The sequence below is a fragment of the Somniosus microcephalus genome, chromosome 13 (assembly GCF_052327205.1).
Source record: "Somniosus microcephalus isolate GS21.2 chromosome 13, FLI_Smic_1.0, whole genome shotgun sequence".
Lineage (NCBI taxonomy): Eukaryota > Metazoa > Chordata > Chondrichthyes > Squaliformes > Somniosidae > Somniosus > Somniosus microcephalus.
Window position 1 is genome coordinate 134423217 of NC_140999.1, and position 20334 is coordinate 134443550.

Here is a 20334-nt window from a genome sequence, read left to right on the forward strand (position 1 = left end):
AGGATGCTGAGAAACTCCAGGATGATATGGACAGATTGGGTGATTGGGCAAAAGCATGGCAGATGCAATATAACATGGATAAATGCGAGGTTATCCACTTTGGTGGCAAAAACAGGAAGGCAGATTATTATCTGAATGGCAATAGATTGGGAGAAGGGGAAGTGCAATGAGACCTGGGTGTCTTTGTGCACCAGTCGCTGAAGGTGAACATGCAGGTGCAGCAGGCGGTTAAGAAGGCAAGTGGCATGTTGGCCTTCGTAACGAGAGGATTTGAGTAGAAGAACAAGGATGTCTTGCTGCAGTTGTACAGGGCCTTGGTGAGACCACATCTTGAGTATTGTGCGCAGTTTTGGTCGCCTTATCTGAGGAAGGATGTTCTTGCCATGGAAGGAGTTCAGCGAAGATTCACCAGGCTGATACCTGGGATGGCAGGAATGACATATGAGGAGAGATTGGGTCGATTGGGCTTGTACTCGCTGGAGTTTAGAAGAATGAGAGGGGATCTCATTGAAACTTATAAAATTCTGACAGGACTGGACCGACTAGATGCAGGAAGGATGTTCCCGATGGTCGGGGAGTCCAGAACCAGGGGTCACAGTCTAAGGATAAGGGGTAGGCCATTTAGGACAGAAATGAGGAGGAATTTCTTCACCCAGAGAGTGGTGAACCTGTGGAATTCTCTACCACAGAAGGCAGTAGAGGCCAATACATTAAATATATTCAAGAAGGAGTTGGATATATTTCTTAAGGCTAAAGGGATCAAGGGGTATGGGGAGAAAGCAGGGACCGGGTACTGAATTTGGATGATCAGCCATGATCGCATTGAATGGCGGAGCAGGCTCGAGGGGCCGAATGGCCTACTCCTGCTCCTATCTTCTATATTTCTATACAATTACAACAGTAGCCAGAAGAAATAAACCAGCAACTAACCTGTAGGCAGGTTAGTAGATGATCCCTTTAAATAGAGCTGGTGGTGGGTGTCCTTCATGCCATTAATGCGTGTTCAGCTGTGAGAGGCTGCAGCGTGGAACACCAAAATGGCACCGCTGGCATCAATTCAGCATTGCATGCTGATTGACGTTATGATCTGCCTACTCTGCATACTGCCAGTGGACATTAGGTGCCCGTGTGATAAACCCTTTACCATTAACGTCATTTTGGAACTTTAAGGGGCCTCATAGCTGCCCAAATTTTGCCCCCGATGTCTTTATGACTTTAGTTATGGCTGTTGCAGTGCTGTATCAGGGAGTAAATCTGATTGGAGAGATTCAAACAGGGAACTGCAGTGATTTGAGAGGCAACAACACATATAAGAACTTTGGAGCGGAGAGAGGTTGCAAATCTGACAATATTCAGGGTAATTTTGTTCTTTAAAAAATTTGCTGCTAAATACAAGAGGTGCATTTCAGAATATATATAAACTTTTGCCTACAAACCCGAGGTAAGCTATTAAGTTAATAATAAAAACAATAAAAAAAACTAAAATTTAGATGAAGGGAAATACCATCTGTCACCTTTCAGGTATTAAACGCATAATAACATACCATAACATTATGAAACTTATAAAAATGAGGAATCTATCAAATGACTGATTTAGCTGTACATCTACCACACCGTTTACTAGCTCTTAATTTTGCATCATGCATACAGAGAGAGAATATCTCCTTTTTCTTACACAGTTGATTCCCTGCCAATCAATGGTTTGACGGTGATGTGTGGGGCCGGGGATACATCTCAAGTCCTTCCATCTTATCAAGGGGTTAGTTTCGCAAACATTTTAGGACTGCTTAATTTAAAAACCTGCAACAATTACTTGGGGGAGGGGGTTGCACCCTCTTCAAAGAATAGATTAAATAAATTTGGTCAATCCCTATTATGGATGGAACAGCAATTAAATCTTTTTTGGAAGTAACATAATTCTCTGTACAACTTTTGGGGTAATCTAAATCTTTAATAGTTTATTTAATTAATCAGTTCAAGTGAAATGGGTAAGAGAGAATGTTGCTCCCTAGTAAATTATCTTTAATGCAATACTGTTGATTCTATGTTTTTTATTGGCCAGGATTTTGCAGTAAAAATACCGATGAGGCTATCAGCGCTCACCGTTATTACAGTGTAAATGGGACAGCAACTTCCAGCGACAGCAGTTAAACGCAGAAATCAGGAAGTTGCTGTCCAAGTTGCCCTGTTCCTCCAGAAGCTTTTTATATCAATATCTTGCCAAGAGACCTGGCATTGAAACACATAGAAGGACATGAAGTTGCTGTACTTACGTGGTAGATACCCACTGAGCTCACCAGAAAAAGTTAGGGCTTGTCCATTCCAGTGTAAGTGAATTTTTAACAGCATGATAAGTCTTAACTATTGCCAAACACCCTCTCTGGCACTGAAAATTAACTTTTACAAGTGTGGAGTCTCATTCCTTCAGTACTCTCTCAATACTGCACAGATTATGTGCTCCTGCCCAATTCCCACACAGAGTTAAAATTGGGAATTTGATATATATCAACCGTATAGGAACTTTAACCCACCCATTTAATCACCTGAAAGAGGGTTTTGAAATAAATCTTTCCTGATCGCCAAAGGTAATCAAGCAAAACTTCAAAATATTCTTCTATTGCTGCACCTTAACTATTCAACCTTGGCCTGTTGTCCTCCACAGAATATCACTGCCATTCATATCATATCTCAATACAAGACACGTGTCACGCCAGTGAATTAGTCCATTATATGGCAGTAACAATAATAAATGGGCTGATGCTGCCCTAACGCATTTCAAGTAAGATCCTCACAGCCAGTGAGAGAGAAAAGATTCACAGTTTCTCGTTCTGGGCTGGATTCCATATCAGGTCCTCGGGTGAAAGGATAGTGCGCTAACCCACTGCAGCACCCAGTCCTGCAACAACATCAAACTGTCGATGGTGCTGAAATTTAATAAGGTTACAGAACTGCTGTGTTGAATTAAAAACACATACAAATGTGATGATTCATGAGTTTATTGCTCATTTAATAAATGAGTGAAGTGTTTGTTTTAACGCTTCCATGTGGTTTTATTATTTGGAACAGATGGTATATTGCTTTTATTAATGAAAAACATAATTAAGGATGGGAAGGCTGTAGTTCAAATTTCACTTTATACCTTTGCTGAAGTTATCAAAGTTCTCCATGGCTGTCCACTGAACTATTCTAACTATAAAATGCCAGAACTCTATTTTGAAGAAAGCATTTATTTCAGATCCTTTGCACAGTTAGATCATTTTAAGAGCTGTTTCCCCATAAGTTACTCTTTAGAAAACAGAAAATATATTAATAGTTATAATAACTGTCCTTTTAAAAGTATAAATTTCAATGTTGGAGAACAGAACTCACTTTACTTTCTGTGAGAAAATATCAAAAAGAGACAGTTCCTTTCTAATTAAGGCAGATTTCTTCCTGAAATATGGTGCCAGAGATTATCGTAGATGTATCACTACGTGTGAATGTATCACAGCATGCTGCAGTGAACTAATTTAAATATAAAATGCTTTCCTTTCCTGGATATAAATGTTTAGCTTTTTTCCAAGCATACTTATTTGTTATTAAAATATCAGACTAGTGTGTTTGTTAATCAGAGAATGATACAGCACAGAAGGAGGCCATTCGGCCCATCATGCCTGTGCCGGCACTTTGAAACAGTTATCCAATTAATCCCACTCCCCTTCTTTTTCCCCATAACCCTGATATTTTTCCCTTTGCAAGTATTTATCCAATTCCCTTTTGAACGTTACTATTGAATCTGCTTCCTCCGCCCTTTCAGGCAGTACATTCCAGATCACAACAACTCGCAGCGTTCAAAAGTGTTCTTCTCATCTCAAATGCTCCCTTTAAGCTGCGTGGCCATGCAGCACTCCGAAGCTCCCATGCAGCCAGCTCACCAACTTTTAAATAGGGAAAAACCACGCACGCACGGTATTTTGAATAAAAAAATTAAAATGAAAGGCAACACTGCTCATCTCCCCTCTGGTTCTTTTGCCGATGATCTTAAATCCATGCCCTATGGTTATCAACCCTGCTGCCAGTGGAATCAGTTTCTCCTGATCAACGCTATAATTTTGAGCACATCTATTAAATACCCCCCTAAGCTTCTCTGAGGAGAAAAATCGCGGCTTCTTTCGGCTCTCCACATAACTGAAGTCCCTCACCGAGTACCACAAAGAGTACTCAAAAATAATTAAACCACTGCCCCGGTGAATCAGCTAATTAAACCAGTGTGTAGCGGAGCTATATGGACCAGGACAACACCCAACTCTTCTTGCGCTGAGTTAGGTGATCTCAGCCAAGGTGGTGGGAGGGAGGCTACAATTGACATCAGCAGCCCTGGCTTAGGGAAGTAAAAAAGATTAGTTGGGGTTCCTGATCCAGATTGTTATCCAATGAACCTGGCCAAAAGTGCTTATGTGTGGGCAGGATGATCAGCAGTGATCCCGCCCTCCTACAAGAGGCAAGATTCTGGGGAGAAGCTGATGCATATCTCACCAAGGACCCAAAAGCTTTGGGAGAGGAGGGTGAAACAATCAATTTCAATTGAAACAGGGAGGAATAAAAACAAAATTAAACTATTTGTTCACTGGTATTGTAAACTGTGAGTGGAGTTGATGGTGGTAGAAGATCCAATATTGAAAACCTACCACCATTTTGCTCATTAACATGTATTACTTATGAAAACATCTGCTTTAATTGGAGTATTACACCTGGTGCCTGCCAGTGTGGCCATTTTGAATGCATGTGGGTTGGGGAAGCAATATTTATGCTGACATTTGGTACAAAGAAATGTGACACATTTCTAGGTAAAATAGCAGTCAATCTTATGGGCACCAGAAAATCTATTTTTGAAAATCGGAGCATTGACTGAACATTGTTGGATAGATATTGTACCTCGTTGAATAACCATATTGGGTCGGGCGATTTTTGAGGCATCCCTGGCTGCCACGTAAAATGGGCGTTAGGCCCTTCCATATGTAAATAAGAGACGTAATGCTTGTTTTAGGGCCCCTCGAAATTCAATATCGCAGGACTCAGGCCTGCTGGGATTTGAACTCAAGTCTGCCGGATCAATTAGTCCAGGCCTCTGGATTACTAGTCCAGTAACATAACCACTATGCAGCGGTACCCTTTATGGCCTGTGGCAATCCTGCCTTCGCTCCCGAAACCAGGCGCTGATGTATTTATACCCATGTTTAAAAAACCTGTGGATAATCAATTCCAACAGCAGATAGCCTCATAAGAACATAAGAACATAAGAAATAGGAGCAGGAGTAGGCCAATCGGCCCCTCGAGCCTGCTCCGCCATTCAATAAGATCATGGCTGATCTGATCCTAACCGCCAATCTACTATCACAGAACCATCTCCTGAATCCAGCAGAATTAGACACACGAAATAGGAGCAGGATCAGGCTACACGGCCCCTGGGCCCGCTCCGCTACCCACAGGGCCATGACCGATCCGAACCTAGACTCATGTCCAAATTCCTGCCCGCTCCCCGTAACCCTGGATTCCCTTTACTTCTAGGAAACTGTCTATTTCTGTTTTAAATTTATGTAATGATGTAGCTTCTACAGCTTTTTGGGGCAGCATATTCCATGGACCTACCACCCTCTGAGTGAAGTAGTTCCTCCTCATCTCAGTTTTGAAAGAGCAGCCCCTTATTCTAAGACTATGCCCCCTAGTTCTAGTTTCACCCATCATCGGGAACATCCTCCCCGCATCCACCCAATCCAACCCCTTCACAATCTTATATGTTTCAATAAGATCGCCTCTCATTCTTCTGAACTCCAATGAGTAGAGTCCCAATCTCTCCTCATATGTCCATCCCCTCATCCCTGGGATTAACCGAGTGAACCTTATTTGTACTGACTCGAGAGCAAGTATGTCTTTTCTTAAGTATGGACACCAAAACTATACGCAGTATTCCAGGTGCGGTCTCACCAATACCTTGTACAACTGAAGCAATACCTCCCTATTTTTATATTCTATCCCCCTAGCAATGAAAGCCAACATTCCATTGGCCTTCTTAATCACTTGCTGCACCTGTATACTAACCTTTTGAGTTTCGTGCACCAGGACCCCCAGATCCCTTTGTACTTCAGTACTTTCCAGTTTCTTGCCATTAAGATAATAACTTGCTCTACGATTTTTCCTGCCAAAGTGCATAACCTCACACTCTCCAGTATTGTATTCCATCTGCCAAATCTCTGCCCACTTACTTAGCCTGTCTATGTCCCCTTGCAGGTTTTTTATGTCCTCCTCACTCACTACTTTCCCCCCCATCTTAGTATCATCTGCAAACTTTGATATGTTACACTCGGTCCCCTCCTCCAAATCGTTAATATAGATTGTAAAGAGTTGGGGACCCAGCACTGACCCCTGCGGAACACCACTAGTTACTGATGGAACAAATCATCAGATGCCAACCAATCACGTCTTCCACATTCCAGTAGCAATTGAAAGTTATCCACTATTGTTTGAGTTCAGGCACCAATATTGAAATTTGAAAAGGACCAGTAAAGCAAGGTGTAGTGTATGTGCCTTTAAGTCAGAACTACTTTTACAGCTCCTGTATACTGTAGTACTGGCAGTGACCACACCGGTATATAAGCTTTGCGCATGCCTTTGTACCCCCAGTCCAGAGACTACCCTCCTCCAGTAAAGACCTGTTTATTGTAAATGTACAGCATCTGTGTGATTATTTAATAATAGCATATCCACTGAACCACGGATCCAACAGTGGCGACGGGTGTCAATTCGAATCTACCTGCAATATAAAAAAAAAAATAGTCGAGGCCAGGAACACGGGCGTCGACCACGAGCAACCATCCAGCAGTCAGGCAGAGATTCAGCTTCGCAGGGGAGGCTGTGGAGAGCCGGGCTTGGTTCCCCAGCCATGACGAGCAGTAAGAGCCCGACGACAGGTCCAGCGCAGAACCTTCCCGAGCAGCGGTGGCGGGAGCCGACCGACGGCGGAGAGAAAGCTGAGCAGCGTCGACGGGGTAAGACAGAGGGTGAAGAGCGCAGGGCGCAACCGGGGGTTGAACACCGAGCGGCGTCGAGAAAAAGAAAACAAACCGGAGAGAGAGAGGGTAAAGAAACAGCCGGGTTCTAGACTGAGCGGCGTCGAAAAATATAAAAAGAAGAACGTGCAGAGCACAGCCAGGGCTCACGGGCTGAACAGGGGAGATGCCATTGAGAAGAAGGAAGAGCGTGGGAGGCGCCATTTTTAGAAGCCACAGCGGAGAAGAAGGGCGAGCGCGGGAAGGAAGGAAAGCACGGGAGATGCCATTTTGTGCCAGCGGAGAAGAAGGGGAAGCGCGGGAGGCGCCATTTGTGACAGTTAACTCACATCCAAGGATGCCGAAGAGTGGCAGTATCTCTACGTTCGACAATGAAGTTGAAGATTGGGCGACATATGTGGAACGTATTGAGGTGTACTGCAGGGCGAATGAAGTGCCAGATGCTAATAAAGCACTGGTTCTGTTAAATTCCATGGGTGCAAAAACTTATGGGTTACTGCGAAATCTAATAACCCCAGAGAAGCCGGTAAACAAGAATTTTGAAAGCATAGTAGAAATCCTACAGGACCACTTAAACCCCACACCACTGCTGATAGCAGAACAATTTAAGTTCCATAAAAGGAACCAACACAAAGACAAAAGCAATGCTGAGTACCTAACGGAACTGCGCAAGCTATCGAAACACTGCCAGTTTGGAGCGGGACTAGCAGATACGTTAAGGGACACGTTTGTGTGTGGGTTACAAAATGAAGGAACCCAGAAACGGCTTCTATCAGAAAAGGACCTTACGCTGGACAAAGCTTTCAGTATGGCAGTATCACATGAAGCAGCCGCAAGGGGCGCTGCAGAGATACAATGGAGACCGCAAGAATATGGCACCAATGAAATGTCCTATGGAACAGGGAAGTGCTATCGCTGCGGCAGAACAACACATGACCAGAAAGATTGTTGGTTCAAGGACCAAGTGTGCAGACAGTGTGGGAAAGCAGGACACATAGCAAGAGTCTGCAGGTCTGGGAAGAAAACCAACAGTAAGAAATCTCCACAGGAGAAGTACAAAAAGGTACACCAGGTGATGGACAGTGGTTCAGACGAAAAGAAAAGTGACACAGACTCCGGAAGCAAGGCGCTGGGTTGCCTGAAACTACATAAGGTAACAGAAATGGAGGATCACCAGACTATCTGGGTTACACTCAAGATAGACGGAGTCCAAGTGAAAATGGAATTGGACACAGGGTCAGCTCTAACAGTCATAAATCAAAGAGACTACAAATGGCTATTTTCACACATACCCTTGAAAGCTACAGAGATTGTCTTGAAGACGTATATGGGGCAAAAAGTCTACCCCAAAGGAAAAATAAGGGAGAAAGTGACATATAAAGGCCAGGAAATACCTAAAATGGATATATATGTATTGCCAAATGGAGGACCACCACTGCTAGGACGTGAATGGATCCGGGAGATACAATTAGATTGGCATTCCATACAGGCACTGAAGGTTGAGTCCAAAAAGGATGACGACGTCACACCTGGACGACTGTCATAAATGCTAACTGACGCAAAAGAAGTGTTCCAGGAGGGACTAAGAACACTAAAAGGAATAACAGCAATGATTAAAATAGAGGAAAATGCAAGCCCAAAGTTTCTGAAGGCCAGACCAGTGCCTTATGCGATCAGACCAGCCGTTGAAGCAGAGCTGGAAGGGTTGGAACGTTCAGGAGTACTGTCCAAAGTGGACTGGAGCGAGTGGGCTACACCCATCGTTCCTGTAATGAAGAGGTCGTTGAGTAATACGCCTGGGGAACCAAAGAATGTCCGCATCTGTGGGGATTTTAAGGTGACAGTGAACCCAGTACTTTACACGGTGCAATATCCGCTTCCACGAATTGAGGATATTTTCGCCTCGCTATCTGGAGGTAAACGCTTCACCAAAATTGATCTAGCCCAGGCGCACTTGCAAAGAAGCTTCAAAACATTACCTTACGATCAACACACATAAAGGTCTCTATCAATACAACCGGCTGGTGTTTGGAGTAGCCACGGCTCCGGCTATCAGGCAAAGGGCGATGGATCAGGTCCTGCAAGGGATTCCAGGGACCCAGGCCTAGAAATTCAGTATAGCCACGTTCGGGGCACTACAGTCGGGCGGCTGCTAAAGTTTGCGCCCGGCACAAGTTCGCACCACCTTCGCCGATATTCAGTCGCATCGCCCCAAGAGGTTGCTGCTGCGCTAAAACAGGCGATGCACGACTATCATTAGGCGCTAAGCCGGCGGTCCGGGGCGATACCCCCGAGGGCGGGCGCAGCGCAGGTGCGGCGACTTGCTGATTGACGGCATACACTCTGGCGCCGGTCAGCTCTTAAAGGGGGAGGGTGGACTTGTCTGGCTGCCATGCCCTGCGCACTGCAGCCCTGAAGCAAGGCCTGACCAATGCTGGTTCATCAGTTCTACGCCCTGGGCCATGGGGAAGCCCGCTATTCTTCCAAATCCCATTGTACGCTCTTGCTGCTTGTCCAGGGCCATGGGGAAGGAGATGTACTGACGTCTCCTTCTGAAAAGGGACTTGTTCACATGTCGGATGCAGCAATGTACCGCAAACTGGGAGATGTTGGCAATGTCCCCAGTAGTGGATTGGAAGGAGCCGGTGGCATAGAATTTGAGAGCCACCGTCACCTTCACTGCCACCGACAGAGACGTCCTGCTCCTCAGCTGTGGCTGCAGATCTCTGCGAAGCAGGTGGCAGATCTCAGTGACCACCTCCCTTCTGAATCGCAGCCTCCGAACACACTGCTCCTCAGACATGTTCAGATATGAGAAGTGCTGGCGGTATACCCTGGGTGGGTAAGGCCTCCTGTGCCAACACCTGTGGCCCTTCTCCATCTGGCCATGACTGGCACTCTCTCACGGCGTCTCTGATCCCTTTGAATGCAATGCAGAAAGCCAACATTTCCACCCATTGTAGCCCCCATTACAATATATGTGGCGACTCAAGGCTATGGCACTGAAAGTGAAATCCAAGTGCAAAGCTCTGGCCTGAAGCCAGAAGTACCTGTGCGAGCGCTGAGTCAAACCAGAAAGCTCTCTGCCTTTGTCTCTCACACAGAAGGATTGGCACAAAATGGCTGTCACTTATAATGCAGGAGGAGTCCCCTTTAAATAGCGCCCCCCGCACCCCGCAGCGACTGGGAACCGTTCCCCTCTACCAGTCGCTGGGGGCGCCAGGCGCAAGGAAGGGCGGCGCCACTGAAGTTCCGGTTTGGGGCGCACAAAGGGCGTTGCACGATGAAGTGACGTCAGGATCTGCGCGCGCAGCTGAGCGCGCGCAAAGACTTTGTGCCGACGCTAAATCTTTAGTGAAGTTGGGGAGAGGCGCAGATCGCGCTGCGCCCGGCCGCTAGCCGCCTAGCGCCCAACAGCTCCTCCTCCTAAGGCGCTACCGGCTGGCGCAAGCAACTGAATTTCTAGGCCCCAGTGTTATTTGGATGACATCTTGGTCACGGGCGAAAATGACGGTGATCACCTCGCCAATTTGGAGAAGGTGCTCACCAGATTAAAGGAGCATGGGCTACGAGCTAATCGCCACAAGTGCGAGTTTTTCCAGAAACAGATCTCGTTTGTGGCCATGTCATCAATGAAGAGGGGTTACATAAGTCCCCTGACAAGATTGAGGCAGTAGTCAAGGCTCCAGCACCGGAAAATGTATCACAACTGAGGTCGTTCCTCGGGCTGGTAAACTACTACCACAAGTTCTTACCAAATTTGTCTACGGTATTACACCCGCTGAACACCCTACTGCAAACAGGGGTACCATGGAAGTGGGATGACGAACGTAGACGAGCTTTCCAGAAGTGTAAAGAATTGATCACATCAAAAGAGGTGTTGGCCCATTTCAACCCAGCACTATCAATTCGTTTGGCATGTGATGCATCACCCTATGGTATTGGAGCGGTGCTGTCGCACAAATACCCAGACGGGTTGGAGAGGCCAGTAGCCTTTGCGTCTCGGTCACTAACCTCAGCTGAGTGCAACTACGCCCAGATTGACAGGGAGGCCCTCAGCCTAGTATGGGGAGTAAAAAAATTCAACCACTATCTGCATGGGCAGAAGTTCACCTTGCTGACTGACCACCAACCACTTGTCTCCATCTTTAATCCTAAGAAGGGTGTTCCAGTGATGACTGCACAGCGGTTACAAAGATGGTTCCTGTTTCTAGGGGCGAATCAATATGAAATAGAATATAAAGGCACGAAACAGCATGGGAACGCTGATGGGCTATCGCGCCTGCCACTGCCTACTGTGGAGGAAGCACCAGCAGTGGACCCTATCGAGATATTTTATTCGTCAATAATTGAATGATTGCCAGTAACAAACGCGGATATAGAGATGGAGACCTGCAATGATCCGACGCTGTCGTGGGTATATGAATTGACGGTGAGGGGATGGCCAACACATGGCGACTCACTGTTACCAGCATTCTCATCCAGAAGAGAACAGCTGTCAGTATGCCAGGGGACAGTGATGTGTGGATCCAGAGTGGTTATTCCACCCAAGTTAAGGGAGAGAGTGCTAAATGAGCTACATGAAGGTCATCTGGGAGGAGTGAAAATGAAAATCCTTGCTAGGGCTTATGTGTGGTGGCCGGGAATCGATCAACAAATCGAAGACCTAACTAAGAGCTGCTTAGGATGCCAGAAGGTCCAAAATGCACCACCACATGCCCCTCTACACCCATGGGAGTGGCCCTCCTCTCCATGGCAATGGGTGCATATTGATTTCACTGGTCCATTCATGGACTCAATGTTCTTAATAGCAGTGGATGCTCATTCAAAGTGGCCTGAGGTGATAAAAATGTCCTCAACCACTACAGAGAATACAATTGCAGTCCTGCGGACCATATTTGCCAGAAACGGTTTGCCAGAGCAGATTTGCTCTGATAATGGACCACAGTTTGTGTCTGAAGAGTTTCAAAAATTTATGAGAAGGAATGGGGTAAGGCATTACACATCCGCCCCGTATCATCCAGCCACAAATGGATTGGCTGAGAGGTTCGTACAAACCTTTCAGAAGGCGATAAAGGCCATGTGCGGCGATGAAATTCCACTACAGCATAAGATGGACAATTTCTTATTAGCCTACCGAAACGCGACACATGCAGTTACCAACCAGACCCCGGCCATGATGTTCTTTAACCGAAGGTTGAGATCTCGTCTGGACTTGCTCAGACCGAATGTGCGAAGAAATTTTGAGGACAAACAATTCCAGCACATCAATGAGAAGCCGACAAGGAGCTTCAATGTAGGGCAACCAGTCTTGGCCCGTGACTATCGAACAGAGAAATGGCAACCCGGAACGATATGTACAAGGCAGGGGCCATTAATGTACACAGTGGACGTCGGGGAGAACATTGTGAGATGCCACGTCGATCAGATCTTAGCGTCACAGGAACGCGTCAACCCCATGTCTCGAGTACCTGGGGATAAACCCGACATACCGGTAGCATCTACTTCAGACCCAGTAGCAGTGGAACCCGATGAACTACCCGATGAAAAGGGGTCAGAATCGCCTCTGCACCAAGAACAAGAACCTCCGGAAAGGCGATATCCCGAAAGGGTCAGGAAGCCGCCCCAAAGTCTGAATCTACAAAAGGACTTTTGTTGTTTAATGTACATGTTGAAATGTTAATTGTTATTTGAATATTAGGGGTATTACTAATCTAAAAGGGGAGGATTGTAGTGTATGTGCCTTTAAGTCAGAACTACTTTTACAGCTCCTGTATACTGTAGTACCGGCAGTGACCACACCGGTATATAAGCTTTGCGCATGCCTCTGTACCCCCAGTCTAGAGTCTACCCTCCTCCAGTAAAGACCTGTTTATTGTTAATGTACAGCATCCGTGTGATTATTTAATAATAGCATATCCACTGAACCACGGATCCAACACAAGGTAGAGGCTCAAACAGTACTAGAGTCTTTAGTTACAAACTAACATTGACCTTGTTTATATTCTAGCAGGAAATGGAGGAGAACAGGGAGACTTGCCTGACCTCATCCTTCAAATCTGCCCGTCTTACCTCAATTGTGCACGCAAGTGTCCATTTTTACTGAAATTTATATATTTTCCTGCTTCTTGTTCAATCATAGAGGAGAATTGACATTATAACACTAGCAGCAACTAATTAGGTCGGTGAATGGGTCAAAACACACTTTAAGAACCTTGTCAAAACTCAGAGCTTGAAATGACCCTGTGTAACAATTACCATACAATTATTCACACAGCATAATTTCAAGGCCGAGATGTTAAAATGCAATCTTTAATAGTTGTCAACGTATCAGCAATTCTGAAAAGATCAATAAAAACAACAAAATGTGTATAGAATGTACAAAGAATTGTAACAAAGATGTAATTCAATCAAATGGTTTTCATGAGATCACAATAATTCTGATATTGAATTATTGCTTTTAACACTGCACAGTCACTATTAACTACAATGCAATAATAGATATATTAAAGTACCTATCTATAACTTATTAAAAATCAAGTGCACTTGCTTTCCTGTTGTCACATTTTTGTCACACTCTTCTTCCTTTGCCTCCTTTCTTCCCCGTTCTTCTGCCTCCTCATCCCTTCTTCCTCCTTTTTTCCTTCTCCTGTTTCTTCATCCTCCTCCTGTTCCCCTTCTTTCTCCCCTCCTTCTTCTGCTTCCCCCTTCCTCCCCACTTCTTTCCCCCCAGCTCGCCCCATTGCCTTCACCTCTCCCTACACCTGTTCCACATTGTCTCCATCTCCAACAGCCCTCCCCTTCCTCCTCCCCTAAACTTCTTCCTCCCCCTTCTTCTCTCCCCACCTTGCTCTAACTTGCTTTTCTGTCCTTCACCATTGCAGTCACCGCTCAGCCTTGGTCCAGCTGTTCACTATCCAATATCTGATTGACCACTTGTGAACAAATCAAAAGTAGCAAAAACTACTATTGAGTAACCAGCATGACACTGAGTGCTCAAATTCCTGATTGTTTTGCCAAAGCTATGCCAAAACCAGAAATCAAGTGATTCCAATAATCTTGTCCTATTATTTTCAGCAATTATTTTTTCTTCACTCAGATCTAGACATCTAGAAATAATATAAAAATAACAAATTTGAGGAAAAAAGGCAGCTGTAAAATGAGTTATCTGATGCTAGAAATGCCTTTAACAATTAACCTCCAACATAGATCTGCCCTACTGTCTGCAACCTAGGCCCGAGTTGAAAATTCTACCTCAGGATTGAGTGCCAGAAGTTTCCAGCTACTGTGAACAAATTCAGTGTGTATGAGAGAGATACATCATAGGAGTTGTAAATGTTCCTATCCTCTTGTTGAACTACAATATTTATGGAGGACTGCAACAAGCAGTGTCACATGAGAACCAGGCAGAAAATTAAACTGAGGGTACAAGTGGTGAACACCACCCACCCCCTGCCCCTCTGCACCAAAAAAAGTGTTTTTTCTGCATTTTATATAAGTGATTAAATAAAATTAAGTTATTAGTGTTGTTTAGGATAAGGTTGTTTTTGTGCCATTGAGGGGAATTGATGTTTCCATTGGGACCACAGGGGATGTTTATGAGGTGCCTTGATGATGACCTTGTACTTTGCAGTTGGGCTCAGTCAGCCAGGCCCAGATAATGGTAAATGACCATCTGTTCAGAAATTGGTCTTTGGAGAACTTGCTTCACAAATAGTATAAATCCACTGTAGGAAGTAAGGATGAAACAAATACCTTCCTTTATCATGAACTGTGAAAAAAAAAAGAACGTTTTCTAAAGGGAGAAGCAACTAAATATAGTACTTGCAGCTTGTGGTAAACCACGTTCACTATCGTTAGCACTGTTCACCACTGTTCGTTATAACTGTATCACTGACCACTATTGTATCACGGTACGAGGTCGCCTCTTGCCACACTGCTATACCTGGGATGACCACTGCCGACTCCGCCTTGGCTCCACCCACCAGGCCAGGTATAAAGGTGAGCGACTGGCTGGTATTCCTCCTGCTTGGATCGGATCACCCACGAGAGTGGGCTGTTATTTAGTCAATAAAAACCTTTAGTCACCTTCGTAACTCTTCGCCTTTTATTGGAGGAATTGATAGGTATATCAATTTTATTGACTAAATTTAATGATGTCCGACAACGAGTCACAACCGGCGGAGGAGCCACCAGCGCAGCTCCCAGGAGCACAGCCACACCAGCCAGCTTGGCTGCGAGCCCTCAGACCGCCGTACCTGGACCTGAACCCACGAGCAGCAAACTCAGCCGCAGACTTTAAACACTGGCTGGTCTGCTTCGAATCATACCTGAGAGAATCCAGCGTCCCTCAGGCATCCAAACTAAGTGTCCTGCAGGCACAACTGAGCCCGAGAGTATACACTCTCATCGAGGACATGACTACCTACGAGACCGCCATCAACCTGCTGAAACAGAAGTACCGGACCCCGGTAAACTACATGTACGCTAGGCACCTCCTAAGATCACGGCCGCAACAGCCAGGAGAATCAGTAGCAGAATTCTCACAGGCGCTATATGCACTCGCCAGGAACTGTGACTTTAAATCGGTGTCGGCAGCCGAAAATACTGAAGATAATATCCGCGACGCATTCCTGAAAGGCCTACGGTCCGAGTACTCACGGCAAAGACTGCTGGAAGCTAAAGACCTCAGCATGGAAAAAGCTGAAGCCCTCGCTATCTCCCTGGAAGTGGCCCACCAAGATCAGGAAGCATTCACCAGGTACTGCTCGCGACCCTGGGACTCGGGCCCGACCCCTACCACAGCACCCTTCCCAGCGCCGCCCCCGGGACCTACCTCTGCGTCGGCGTCCCGGACCCGACCGGCCCTGCCACCCCCGGCACCGGCCCCGACATCGGGCATCCGCGATCGGGCCGCCGGCTGTTTTTTTTGTGGCCAGGAGAAGCACCCGAGGTCGCGCTGCCCAGCCAAGAACTCCATATGTAGAACCTGCCTGAAGAAAGGCCACTTCTCCAAGGCCTGCAGGAGCGGATCCTCAGAGGCCAGCAGTGCCGCATGCGAACTATGGGGGCGGCCATCTTCGTTTAGGGCAACTGAGGCCAGCATCCCCACACATGAGTCATGGGGGCGGCCATCTTTGTTTAGGGCAACTGAGGCCAGCATCCCCACACATGAGTCATGGGGGCGGCCATCTTTGATTAAGGCAACCGACCCCAATAGTGCCTCATGGGGCCCTACCTCGTGGGAGACGCCATTTTACTCACCACGCCCGACCGCCTCGCCCGCAGATGACAACGACTCGCTCAGCTACACACTAGCTTCCGTCACCCTGGACCAAGCCCGCCCGCACCATCTGTCCAAGTCAATGATGGACATCAAAGTGAACGGCCACGCCACGACCTGCCTGTTCGACAGCGGAAGCACGGAGAGCTTCATCCACCCAGACACGGTGAGCCACTACTCCCTCTCTGTCCTACCAACGCGCAGCCGAATCTCGATGGCATCGAGGTCCCACGCCACGGACATCAGCGGCTACTGTGTCGTGACCCTGTCGGTTAAGGGCACGGAGTATAAAAACTTTAAACTCCTCGTCCTCCCCCATCTCTGCGCTGCCGTCCTACTAGGGCTGGACTTCCAATCCCACCTCCAAAGCGTAACCCTAGCATACGGTGGACCCCTCCCCCCACTCACAGTCAACAACCAGCAAACGTTAAACCGCCCACCGCGTAACACCTGCAGCCTCTCCACCCTCAAGGTCCCGCCACCCTCTCTGTTTGCTAACCTTACCCCTGACTGCAAACCCGTCGCTACCAAAAGCAGGCGGTATAGCGCCGGGGACAGAGCCTTCATTAGCTCTGAGGTGCGGCGCCTCCTGAAAGAGGGCATTATCGAGGGGAGCAGCAGCCCCTGGCGTGCCCAGGTCGTAGTCGTAAAGACCGGCGATAAAAACCGCCTGGTCATCGACTACAGCCAGACCATAAACAGATATACCCAGCTGGACGCATACCCCCTCCCCCGCATATCTGACATGGTCAATCAGATTGCACAGTATAAAGTATTCTCGACCATCGACCTGAAGTCGGCCTACCACCAACTCCCTATCCACCCTGAGGACCGCCAGTATACCGCCTTCGAGGCGAATGGGCGCCTATACCACTTCCTTAGGGTCCCCTTCGGTGTCACTAATGGGGTCTCGGTCTTCCAAAGGGAGATGGACCAGATGGTTGACCAGAACGAACTGCAGGCTACATTCCCCTACCTAGATAACGTCACTATCTGCGGCCGCGACCAGCAGGAACATGACGCGAATCTGGAGAAATTCCTCCGTACGGCCCAACGGCTGAACCTCACCTACAATAAGGAGAAATGCGTGTTTAACACCACGCGCCTTGCCATCCTCGGCTGCGTAGTGGAGAACGGAATCATCGGCCCCGACCCAGAAAGAATGCGCCCCCTCATGGAGCTACCCCTCCCCCACTGCCCTAAAGCACTTAGGAGAACCCTGGGGCTTTTCGCCTACTATGCCCAATGGGTACCCAATTACGCGGACAAAGCCAGACCCCTCCTGAAAGCCACTTCCTTCCCCCTCACGGAGGAGGCGTGCGCGGCCTTCTCCCTCATTAAGGGAGACATAGCCAAGGCCACGATGCACGCAGTGGACGAGTCCATCCCCTTTCAGGTGGAGAGCGACGCCTCCGACTTCGCCTTAGCCGCCACCCTAAACCAGGAGGGGAGGCCAGTGGCCTTCTTCTCAAGGACCCTACAGGGCCCCGAGATCCGACATTCGTCGGTCGAGAAAGAGGCCCAGGCGATCGTGGAGGCAGTACGGCGCTGGAGGCACTACCTGGCAGGCAAACGATTTACCCTCCTCACCGACCAGCGTTCGGTGGCTTTCATGTTTAATAACAAGCTGAAGGGCAAAATCAAGAATGACAAGATTTTGAGATGGAGAATCGAGCTCTCCACCTACGATTATGAGATCTTGTACCGGCCAGGCAAGCTGAACGAATCCCCTGATGCCCTTTCACGAATGACATGCGCCAGCGCGCATATCGATAGGCTTCAGACCCTCCACGACCAGCTCTGCCACCCCGGAGTCACCAGACTCTACCATTTCATTAAGGCCCGCAACCTGACCTACTCCATCGAGGAGGTCAGGACCATGACCAGGAACTGCCAGACCTGTGCGGAGTGCAAACCGCACTTCTATAGGCCGGACCGAGCAAGCCTGATCAAGGCCACCCGCCCCTTCGAGCGCCTGAGCATCGACTTTAAGGGGCCCCTCCCGTCCTCTGACCGTAATGTGTACTTCCTCAACATCGTTGATGAGTACTCCCGTTTCCCCTTTGCCTTCCCCTGCCCCGACATGACCAGTAGCACGGTCATTAAGTGCCTGAATGCCCTCTTCGCCTTGTTCGGGTTCCCGAACTATATACACAGCGACCGGGGCTCCTCCTTCATGAGCGAGGAACTCCGGCAATTCCTCCTAGAGAGAGGTATTGCAGCAAGCAGGACCACCAGCTACAACCCCAGAGGTAACGGTCAGGTGGAAAGAGAGAACGCGACGGTATGGAAGGCCGTCCTCTTAGCCTTAAAGTCTAAGGGCCTCCCAACCTCCCGCTGGCAAGAAGTCCTCCCGACAGCGCTGCACTCCATCCGGTCATTACTTTGCACGGCCACTAACACCACCCCCCATGAACGAATGTTCGTTTTCCCCAGGAAGTCGACTACGGGAACCACTCTACCAACCTGGCTGACCGCCCCGGGGCCGGTCTGGCTGCGGAAACACGTGAGGACCCATAAAACGGACCCCCTGGTCGAGAGGGTGAACCTCCTGCACGCCAACCCCCAGTACGCCTACGTGGCGTACCCAGACGGGCGGGAGGACACTGTCTCCCTACGAGACCTCGCACCCTCAGCCGATCCGGAAACACCGCCACCACCCCCCCCAACCTCAGTCCAGGTAGACGGCATGCCGGAACCCCACGAGCCCTCGCCGACCACGCAAACACCAGCATCAACACCGGATAAGGCACCAGCACCGGATAAGGCAACACCACCGCTGCGGCGATCGGAGAGGCTTACGAAGCCTCCGGACAGACTGACCTACCAGAATTGGTAGTACACTTCACCCCGCCGGACTTAATTCTAAACAAGGGGTGAATGTGGTAAACCACGTTCACTATCGTTAGCACTGTTCACCACTGTTCGTTATAACTGTATCACTGACCACTATTGTATCACGGTACGAGGTCGCCTCTTGCCACACTGCTATACCTGGGATGACCACTGCCGACTCCGCCTTGGCTCCACCCACCAGGCCAGGTATAAAGGTGAGCGACTGGCTGGTATTCCTCCTGCTTGGATCGGATCACCCACGAGAGTGGGCTGTTATTTAGTCAATAAAAACCTTTAGTCACCTTCGTAACTCTTCGCCTTTTATTGGAGGAATTGATAGGTATATCACAGCTTAAGTAAATACTTGCAACACCATAATCCTCCTCGCTGACCAGTAACTGTCATCACACTCACATCACACTAATGCACAGAACTGTAAAACTGCATTTTCCTACAATGTTGTAAAATTTTTGCTATAACATGCACTCTGTATGAAACTATATCCTAAGACATAAACTTATTGGCCCAGAAATTCGGGTCTCCACGGGTGAGTACGCATGGGTTACTCACCCGTAAGCCCAATGGAAGTGCTGGTTTCGTGCATGCACTGCGCATGCGTGGGAAACCGGCACTTCCGTTCCCCTCAAAGAAGGGGTTAAGAGGTGCAACGCATGCGCAGGAGAGGCAGCGCGTGCGCATTGAACTTGTTTTTTTTTGCAGGTTTTCCCGGGAAGGTAAGTCTCCAGAAGTTAGACATGTAAAAAGCAGTCACAGGGCCTGCTTTTTACAAGGTAAGTGGTGAATTAATTAAAATTAAAACATTTTTTCCACAGGTTTATTATTTTTAAATACTTTAAAGAAAGGTAAGTTTATTTTTAGCCCCGTTAGAAAATAAATTATTTTTTTCAAAAATTTAAATTATTGTTTAAAAGTTATTTCATGTAATTTATAGTTTATTTAAAAAATGTGATTAAAAAAAAAATTATTTGAAGATTTAGTGATGTTTTGGGGCTTATAGTGTTTATAGGTTTACTTATAAATGAAGCATTCCCTGCTACCATTGGCTCTCCATGTCCCACGTGATCCCAGGGGACGCATTGAACTAACCGCGCCCCTGGGATACGCAAGCACTGCGTGCCAGCAGTTGGAGGAGGCCCAGGATTGGAATCC

At 47.5% G+C, this 20334-nt stretch overlaps 1 protein-coding gene across 1 annotated transcript in view; it reads right to left on the reverse strand.

Moving 5' to 3' along the window:
• Positions 1-592: 592 nt before the first annotated feature.
• LOC147108604 (uncharacterized) overlaps positions 593-20334 on the reverse strand; it is a 67514-nt gene continuing 47772 nt past the window's right edge. Inside the window, exons 5-7 of the mRNA XM_086004287.1 lie at positions 16311-16323; positions 9911-9918; positions 593-884 (exon numbers count right to left, since the gene is read on the reverse strand). Coding sequence (XP_085860413.1) covers positions 593-884; positions 9911-9918; positions 16311-16323 — 313 coding nt within the window. The remainder of the gene's footprint in view (positions 885-9910; positions 9919-16310; positions 16324-20334) is intronic.